We start from the raw sequence: 9928 nt of genomic DNA, 5'->3' as shown, positions 1-9928 counted from the left end.
ATGTCTTTATGGAGTCATCCAAAACAATTCCAAGAAAGTTGACAGGTTTGGAAATATATGGGGGAGGGAGGAGAAAAATAGGGAAAGAATGCTGACTGTGGAGAAATTTCATCCTCAGCAAAGATATAATGTGCTGTATCCATTGAAGAACATTAAAGCACCAGATCATACTCCCAATGGCCTCAGGCACCCAGACAGGATGGGACTGCAATCTCTTATAATTCCTAAGAGTTATAGTTCACCATACTTGGTAAATCTTCAATACCATGGAATAGGGAAAAATAAATAATAGCTGCTTATATTCAAACATTGGCACTTTTTTTTTCTTCACTTTTTATTTTTATTTTTTTTTTCTGCACATGCCCTTTTTATTTAACTTTTACTTTGTAAGTTGACTTTGTGTAGGTAGATTTCCTTCTCTGAAGAGGCCCATGCAAAAACATAATCTTTTTGTATGAAATATTAAGCCTCCCCCCCCCCCCCCCTTTTCTTTCCTCCTCTTTCTTTAGGTTTAGTGTAAGCTGTATGTGGGAGAATGAGCTATTCCCCATTACTGCTGTTAATCGGGGCTGTTCAGCTGCTGTGAGCGACTTCTCAGCGATGTAGACAAAAAACTGAATTTCTCAAAGATGAGAACAAAATAATCCATTTGGGATCAGCAAAATTCAATTTTCTTTTAAGAGAGACTGGTGGAATGAAGCTGGTGAGATCAGAGAGGTTTTGGTGAAGGAAACACAAAGCAGCTGGGAGAAACCATGAGCATTTCAGAGCGTGCAGGTGGAAGGAGCAGAGTAGGGAGGGTCAGTGGTGCTGGGGAGGTGGGCTAGGGGGACACTGCCTGTTGTTATCAGGTGCAGACGAATTTGGGTTGTGAAAGGAGCCGACCTAACATCTTCATCTGGTGAGATGCGTCCCTGCGTCCCCCCCTGCCATGGTAGCAGGGAGCTTGAAGGAAAAGCCTTTTTATTCCACAGGGCTAAGCCTGCTCCTTTCACCGTTTCGCAGAGGGCTGGGAAGCGGGTACCGCTGCTGCAGATCTGCACCTGCACATCCACAGCCCTCCAGGGAGCCGCCGGCCGCTGGGGGGGGAGGAGAGCATCCTTTAATTGAATCAAACCTGCAAGTGTAGTTACCGGGAAACCGCGGCGAGCCGCCGAGGGCCCGTCCAGCCGCCTCCATCCACCCGCGGCATCTCCGCGCCCCTCGCTTCTCCTTCCGGGGGCGCTGCCGCTCCCCGCTCCCCCCCGCCCGCCGCTCACCTGTACCGGGCGCTGCCCCGGCAGCCAGGAGGGGCCCCCTCCGCCCACCCCTACTGCGGGCAGGCCCCGGTCCCACCCCGCCCCGCTCCGCCCCGCCGAGCCCGGTGCCGCTCTCCGCGGGGTGGACGCGCGGCCGCCCCCCGGCCCGGCTCGGCCCGGCACGGCCCGGCCCGGCTCGGCACGGCTCGGCACGGCCCTGCCTCCCCGGTCCTGCAGCCAATCGTTGCGGTGCTGCCGGGCCGGGGCTGTTTACCCAATCCGTCGGGGAGCGGGCGGAGGGGCGGCACGGCGGAGGCAGGCGCACGGCGGAGGCAGGGGCGCAGCCGCGGCGAGGGCTCGGCACGGGAAGCGGAGCCGGGGCAGATGACAGCCCGGCCGGCGGAGTCCCCTCCCGCCTGCGTCTCCCCGGCGGGGGCAGCCGGCGCTCGCACCTGACCATGACCCCGCGCCGGTCCCGGCTGGGCCGCCCCGGCGTTTGCCGCTGAAGGGACCGGCTCCTCTCCGACCTCCCCCGCCGCCTTCCTCCTCCTCCTCCACCTCCTTCTCCTCCTCCTCCCGGCTGCCGAGGCTGCCGCCTCTTCCCGGAGTGATGGGCTGCATCGGATCCCGCACCGTGGGTGAGGAAGGCGTTGGCGGGGACGGCGCTAGAGGATGCTCGGGCGGTCGCAGTCCCTCCCAGGTTATAACCGAGCGACGGTGGGACGCGGGTCGCCCTGCGCAGCGCCCATCCTGGCCGCCGAGGGCCCGCTCAGCGCCATTAGCTGCGCACGACGACCCCCCCCGCTCCCCCCTAGCCCGGTGCCCCGAGGGGCGAGGGGCGCCGCCGGCCTCGGTGCTGGGAGCGGGGCGAGCCCGGGGCTGCGGGGGCGGCGGGGGGCATCTCCCCGGTCACCCCCGGAGGAAGGTCGCGGAGCGTGCGGGGTCGGTGCGGTGCCCCCCAGGGGGTTGGGGGGGGTGCGGGGCGTGCCTCCCGACGCGGGATCAGGCAGCCGGAGGCTGCTTCCCTTGCACGGTAACGGGTTCTTGTTATCCGAGTGTACGTAACACTGCATGATCTGCACGTCTTCTCTCCCCCCCCCTTCCCCCTACGGAGACTTCAGTGGAGAACAGCAAACAAAACGGAATCCCTCCCTTCCTCCTTGCAGAGCCATGGCGAGGGGACACAGTGGGAGGAATAGCGTATTTCCACCCGGCCACGCTTATTTTTCAGGAGAGAATCCCAAGCCCTTAGGCTATGTAAACCTAGCTCTGTCTTCCTACACATATGTGAATACCAAAAAAATCCATGGATCTCTAAATGCAGGTCTCTGTAGATAAAAGCAGCGTCCAGTGGCACACTTTCCTCCCCACGGAAAAATTTCTTTCTATGCAAACCACATGTAAAGACATCAGACAGATGCATAGAGATATGCCATTTAACTCAACAAAACACTCTCTGAGACAAAAACAGCTCATTTGGTGGAAGACCTCAAGCCCATGAAGCACACAGGCACTGTGACATAAGTAGGAAAATGAAACTTTTGAGAGCAAACAAATTGAGCAAGATCCCCAAAATAAATCTGAGTGACTCTGTCAAAGCCTGATGCTGTGACACTTCTTGGATTGGTAGGAAAGTCCTCTGTGAGCACTTCCAGGGGGCCATATACTCCTCTAGAAGCAAACTTTAAACTAGAGACTACAGTTTCTACCTTGGGATATAATTCCCACATTTAGCCTATGTTTCTTACCGGTTGGATGTCCTCATGACCTGAAGAGATCTTTTATGTTTTCTGTAATGTTCACATGGCAAAGTTCACTGTTAAGATTTTTCAAAATCACCTGGGTCTGTATACTGTAATGTGTCAAAACATGTACTGCTTCCCTTTCCCATATCCTCTACATGTGCACACTGCTGAGGGTATTATTATCCTCTTGGCCAACAAATAATCTACACCACTTTTAACAGTGCATGTTGTACAGGTAGCTTTAATTCTTGGTCCATCTCCCCACAATGCTCTTCAAATAAATAATTAACACACAATCTGGTAGCATCCACTCAACTTCAGAATGATGCATGGCTTTCATACTTAACCATGAAGGTATTTGTTCCTGTGTGTGCCAGCATTTTTATGATTTCTGACCTGGTATCTGTTACACAAAGGCCGTATAACTAACCTATTTCAAGTATCATTCATATATATACATCGTAGATATATATTCATATATATCTTGTTGTAATCCTAGGATATGGTTGGAAAATAATGCCCTAGCATGAGTAGAACTTTGTGTTCTTGTTGTATGGTGTAACTGGTTAGATTTTTGCAGAACTAGTTTAATATACAAGCCCTGTATTGCCTTTCCAAGACCATGGAGATCCCAGAGGTAGGCGAAGCAAGGTACACTTCTGTTGGCTTTACCTTGGAATTTTCATGTAGCAGGTTTCTAATTCAGAATTAGTGCTAGAAAGCTCATAATCAGTCACATTTAGTTTATTCACCACATGGGGACCAGTGAAGGATTGTGCCCTGAGCTTGCTCTGGACCTTTTTCCGTTCCAGTTTTAAGCAAACCACATGATTTCTCTGTCTCCTGCAGGGACATATTGTTATGATCTAGCTACATGTCATAGTTTGCACATTTAATGATGTGAAACTTCATATTTTCTTTCCTAAACATGAGTTTTCCTGTTATTTCTCCCTGGGAAAAGTAATTGAGAGGTTCCTAGCAGAGCAGCTCCATACATATAAGACTGAAGTGGAAGTCATATAACATCTTTTAGTGTTATAGGGGACACCAGAAGTCACAAAGGTGATGATCAAATTTGGATTCCCTAAAGTATGAGGAAAGTTGAAAAGTCATCTTAAAGGCTAAGTGGATACCCATTCACCTTCTCCACAGATGCAGCCACTCACACACTGATGTCATACATGTGCTTTCTGTTACATGGCATTATGTCAACTACACAACAATCCAGAGCCCTTTTAAGCATCACAGTTGACTTCTGCCTCCGATATATGCCTCTGATATTCTGCCTCTGATACTGCCTAGAGGTCAGATCTGTATATTGGTGATAATTACTCGCTCCAGTGTAGTTCCCAGAGAGCTGCCTAGTGACTCTCACAATAACTGGGACTTAATTTCAGTGTATGTAAAAAAGGTTTTCACTGAGGTTGCTGGACAGTTAAAGTTGCAAAATCCAGCCAGAAACTTGTAGATATTTGAGTTCCAACTACATGCAAAGATCAGCTTGATTATTTTTAGTAACTGAATTAGATAAATGTAGGATATTTCAGACCTGAATGTCTGAATGTATTCCAATTCAATTCTGAATACATTGCAAGTGTACCTTTGACCATAGTTTAGACATTAAAAAAATTGATTGTTCTGACTAGTGTGACAAGATCTCTCTTATTTCCTTGAAGAGATTTAAATGAATGGAAAGCTCAAACCTATTATGCTCAGGAATACTCTCTGTTTTGCCCAGTGGTGTCTCTAATTTCTTTGACGTCTTTGAGTGAAAGCCTGCAACAAACATGTTTTGTGAAGTGACGTGAAATGGTGGAAAACTATTTAAAGAAATTAAAATCTAATAGTGCTTTTGGAGTGTGTGGGGAGAAAATAGAGATGCTCACACTGGATATCAGAAAACTTCTTGACCATGAAGAGTATCAAGCATAGGAACAGGTTTCCCAGATAGGTTGTGCAGTGTCCATTCTTTGAGGTTTTCAGACCAGATTGGGTAAAGCTCTGAGTAACCTGGCCTAAACTCATAGCTGACTCTGCTTTAAGCAGGAGTTTGTACCTCAAGAGGTGTCTTCTAATTGGAATTATCCCATGATCCTATGTTTAAGACTTAAAGCGTGGAGGGGTTGACTTTCTGAATCAGATTTGATCCAGTGCTTCAGTCATGTGCTGTCAGAGGACTGCAAGCTTCTACGTATTGTTAATACATTCCTACTATACTTTTCCCACCTATCACTGCTTTCCTTTAGCTGCTTAGAATACTATGTGACACAGACTCCCTTACCTCACTATAATAACCCCAGCTGTCGGCTGAAGTCCTCCCAATGTTTGCTTAGTATGGCAATTGTGCAAAAAAGCAGCTCGTGTTAGCTGGTTTAGGCTTGTGCACAGAGCATCAGTCAATGTATAGACCATGCAGATTGGAAAAGGTAGTGCTCTTAATTTGTTGGTCTCTGGGTCAAATCTGACATGCTAAATCTAGCTAGCTAGCTTGCTGCGCTTCCCTCTACACGGAAAGGTCAGTATACTGTCAGAGGGAGAAGCAATGCAGGTACTAGTTGAAGAAGCCTACACTTTTAACATTGCTTTCTCACTGGCTGTGCTGTACAAAGTGTAAATGAGTGGCTCATAGCATCCACGGTAGGAGAAATGAAGCCAAAGACCACACACTTCCAATCTGTCTACTTCAGATTCAGCAGAGTGGGAGCATGATAAGAGACTGACAAGAGTGGGGGTAAGCTGCTAGGGGAATCAGTGAACCCCCCCTTCATTTTCCTCCTCGTTCATCCCCCAACAGATCTGAAGGTTGTGTGGAGTGAGATCTGGTGTGGCAAGCGTAGTGTATACAGTACATATCAGGGAGAGCCAGTGTCTGGTTCCTTCGTCCTTCCTTCCCCTTCAACATACAAGTAAGCCAGCGAAAAGAAATAAAGAGAGGGAGAGGTCTAGGAGAGCAAAAGGTGATGCAGAAGGAAACTGAGTCATGACACTGGGGCAAAATACATTTGTTTACTTGCATGCAAAGAGGTGGAAGGAGCACAGGGCTCTGTGTAGAAACCTCTATATCAAAGGCAATGTGGTAAAAAGGGTGGGAATACATGAAGAAGGGCATCTGGGTATCTTGTTCCTCTCATAGCCAAGGGAGAGAAAAACAGAAAAGGGGGCAAAGGAACACCTTTCCTACCAGATCAGACTGCTTTGTGCTTGGTCTCACTTCATTAGTTCTGCTTCTTCCCAGTCTAACTTTTCTTCTTTTGAGCATTTCTCAATTTGATCACTGTAAAAAGTCAACCGAAGAGCTCTGGGATTAAGAGCTCATTTCTGCCAATAAGAATCTGAACAGAGACTCTGTCCCTGACCTAGCAGCCAGTTGTCATGATGTGTCTACAAAATGATCGTCTCTGAGACCTCTATCTCTCTTGTCAGGTTTAAGTTAGTGGTTTCAAAGTTGTTGGGAAAGAACTAACAAAGAGGCCAGTTGCATAAGACTAGTTTGAAAGCATTCTAAAGAACAAGTGTAAATTATATTTATCAGCAACAGTCACTAGTATAGGTAAACTGTATTCAGCATGTTGCTGATTGTCCTAAAACTCCTTTTGTGTGTGTGTGTGTGTGTATGTGTACAGTTCTACTGATGTGATCTTGGGGAGTAGAACTGAAGGACAACATACTGAGTCTGTTAACTCTTAGAGGCAGTAAGTTGGGAGAATTATGAGAGAAATTGCAAAGGAGCTGATGGGAAAACTGAAGTAATGAATTGTCTTGAGAGAGCTGGGAGTCAGTGACTTCTATAGACTGATGTGTATTGAAGCAGAAAAATTGACCCGCTCAATGCATATTTTTTGCCTGTTTTCTTGGGGCGAAGTAGGAGAAAAATAGTTTTCAGCTTATTTAATAAGTATGTTTTTCAACAACAAACAGTGATGATGTCAGACTGATACTTAAAACAGCTAGTTCTAGATAACTAGCACTTAAGAGTTTTTAGAGAGTCAAATAAAAAGGCAGAACTGTAGTATTTTTTTTTTCCTCCAATAAGTCTTGAAAGAGCGAGATAACCTAGGTACTTATTTTGTCAATCTGATATAATTCCCAGTAAAATATTAGAAGGACAACATGACAGACAAGAATGGCTTTATTCAAAACAGATCCCATTAAGCTGACTTTATATCATGACTTGTATGAGACTCTCTGCAGTCAAATACTCCAATGATAGAAGTAACTTCACCTATGATCATAGTAATAAATCTAAAATACTAGATTGGTAAAAGATAAAACAACGATCAGTTAGTAACCAACTTAGTACCGCATGATTCTTTTACTAATATTATATAAATGTGGTACATATGGTGCATCAAAATAGCAACAAATAATCATTTTTGAAAAAGTTGTGTTTCTTATGTGATTTTACATTTCTCAATATAGTTGTCAGTACCCTGTGATTTAACACAGAAATCTAAAATATTGATAAGCTTAACAGAATCTAAGAAGATTGGATGAATTGCCAAAAATACAAATACAAATGAAAAGGATAAATCACTGATATACATGTAGAACAGTTTAATTCATTTGTAATATCTTGACTAACAGTGTGCATTTGTCTGACTAAATATGAGTTCATACATCTATTGACAGAGTGTGAATAATATGTCCCGAACCAGAGCTCTATGTTAGAAAGCAGTCACACTGAAAAAAGATTAGAGATGTCTGAACAGATAATCAGTAGATCAACAGCTTCTATTGTGATGCTGCAGCCAAAGAAGCTAATGTGGTTCTTTGATCTATGAAGAGCTGAATATTGAACAGAAGAGAGAAAGTTATATTTTTTCTGTATTTGGCATTTGTGAAAAAAAAATCTAATTTCATTATTCTCACTTTGAGAAGTGCTGCAAAAATAATCATCAGAAAATAAATATGTGAGCCGTGAATAAAAACTTACAGGGGTAACTTGATGACAGTTTTTAAGTGTTTGAATGAAGAATAAGCATCAGAACAATGTGAGTCTTCAGCCTAGCAGAGAACAGTTAAGATGCAATGGAAAGACAGTGGACACATATAGACTGGAACTAAAGCAAAAAATCAAATAGTAAAAATACTTAACTATTGGAATAATTTACCAAGAATTGTGCTGAGTTCTCAGTCACCTAAACACATAAAAATAAAGACTTTTCTAATTTTTTTTTTACTGTATTTAAGTGCAGAAATGGAAAATATAATTAACAAAGGGAATACCTTTAGCCTCATTTACTTTAAGGAGGTCAGATTAGATACAGGGATGTTTCTTTGTGAGTTTAAGCTACAAGTTCTCAAGTCCAGGAGTGTACTAGATTTATGAAAGGACACATAGTTTCTATATCCTGGGAAGATGAGTTTGTAACTACAGATGCTGATCAGACAGTTTATGGGGAAAGTTGCAGTGCAAAAACTATTAGCTGAAGTAGAGAAAGTAATTTGGTGATCCAAATAGCTAGCATATGGATTAATGTTCCAGACCTAAATAGGGAAAAATAGTTTTAGGGATTGTACTACTAGCCACTTAATGTCACCGGTCAGGTTGGTGACAGGAAACAGTGACAGCTACAGGAAGATCAACGAGGCTGTCAAGGCAGTAAACTTAGTAGTAACATGGACTTCAGTTAACCATACATGTAGCCTGGTAAGAAATCTGAATGCGATGCAAAAATTAAATATTTGCTCTAGAAGCCAGTCAAAGAGCCTGTAAAAGTTAAGTAATTTGCCTTGTGCAATGATCAGTATTTAGTGCATAATGTTGTTACTAATGAGGCTTTAGGTGACTCAGAGAGATTAAGACCATAACAAAAAACAAGCATACAAATTAAAAAAAAAAAAAATCAAATAATACATATTTGCATCTGGTTGTTGTGGTGGAATTTATGGAGGCTTATCCTCTGGACTCTTTCCATGCTGCGGATACATCAGAAGATCAAATTGAAGCCTTGGTGAATATGGTTGTAAAGTAGGTAGACAAAAGAATAACAAGTCTTGGAGGAATTTGACTCCGAAAAAAGTGAACTACTGATTGTGATATGTAAAGTCTTGCAATTACTTTAGTACAAGAAGATTGGAAGTTAGGTGATGTGATGCCTGTTTGTAAACAGATTTTGAGATGTAGGAAACTATAAGCTAGTCAACAAGATATGCATGCCAGGCAAGCTAATAAATGTTGCTCTAAAGAACAGCACTAGTGCATGCATGGACAAGTAAGATATACTAAGGAAAAGCTAATGCTACTGTTGAGGCAAAACATGCCTTGTATGTCTTAGAAAGCCTCAACAAGCAATATATGTCTTAGAAAGCGTAAACAAAGGAGATCCAGTGGCTATAGTCTACTTGGATTTCCAAAGCACATTTGTAAGGGCTGCTAAAGACAGCCTTTCTGCTGTCGGATCAAAGGAAAGTTCCTAAACTTATTAATTACATGGGTAAAGATAGTATTAAAAAAAAAAAAAAAAAAGATTAGCAAGAAATGGCCAGTTTTCACAGGGATCTTTTTCAGATGTGCGTATCCATGAATGGTGTGAAACAGGGGGCAATTAATGAGATAAAATACCATAATGAGGGTAAATTATTTGGGGGAGCAATTGAAGCTGAGTGCAGAGATTTACAAAAGGATGTCACAATACTGAATAATTAGGGGTTAAAATTATGGGTGAAATTTGTTGTAGATGAATGTAAACTGATGCACAATAAAACAATTATAGTGTTACATTAGCAATGATGAAGGTTCTGAGTTGACTATTTCCATTCCAAAAAGAAATCTTGAAGTTATAATAGAAAACTTAATTCTTAGTAGCAGCGATAATGTCAATCAAATGTTAATAACTAGGAAAAAAGTAGAAAATAAAATGACAAACGGCATTATTCTACTATGTGTAAATCCATGCTGTGCCCATATTTTGAATACCATGTGTTGTTTTTGATTGTTCAATC

The 9928-nt window shown here is 43.4% G+C and overlaps 1 protein-coding gene across 2 annotated transcripts in view; it reads left to right on the top strand.

Moving 5' to 3' along the window:
• The first annotated feature begins 1496 nt into the window (after positions 1-1496).
• The window catches only part of FAM131B (family with sequence similarity 131 member B), a 47716-nt gene continuing 39284 nt past the window's right edge, over positions 1497-9928 (top strand). The window contains exon 1 of one of the 2 annotated variants that reach the window (XR_004254557.1): positions 1497-1876. Coding sequence is in view for 1 of the 2 variants with exons in the window: in XM_032208216.1 (XP_032064107.1) it covers positions 1849-1876 (28 nt within the window). In the remaining variant the exon portion in view is untranslated. The remainder of the gene's footprint in view (positions 1877-9928) is intronic. The other variant, XM_032208216.1, reaches the window with a different exon arrangement.

Source organism: Aythya fuligula, chromosome 1, assembly GCF_009819795.1.
Source record: "Aythya fuligula isolate bAytFul2 chromosome 1, bAytFul2.pri, whole genome shotgun sequence".
Lineage (NCBI taxonomy): Eukaryota > Metazoa > Chordata > Aves > Anseriformes > Anatidae > Aythya > Aythya fuligula.
The sequence above is the reverse complement of the archived record's forward strand: the minus strand, read 5'-3'. Positions and strand labels throughout refer to the sequence as shown.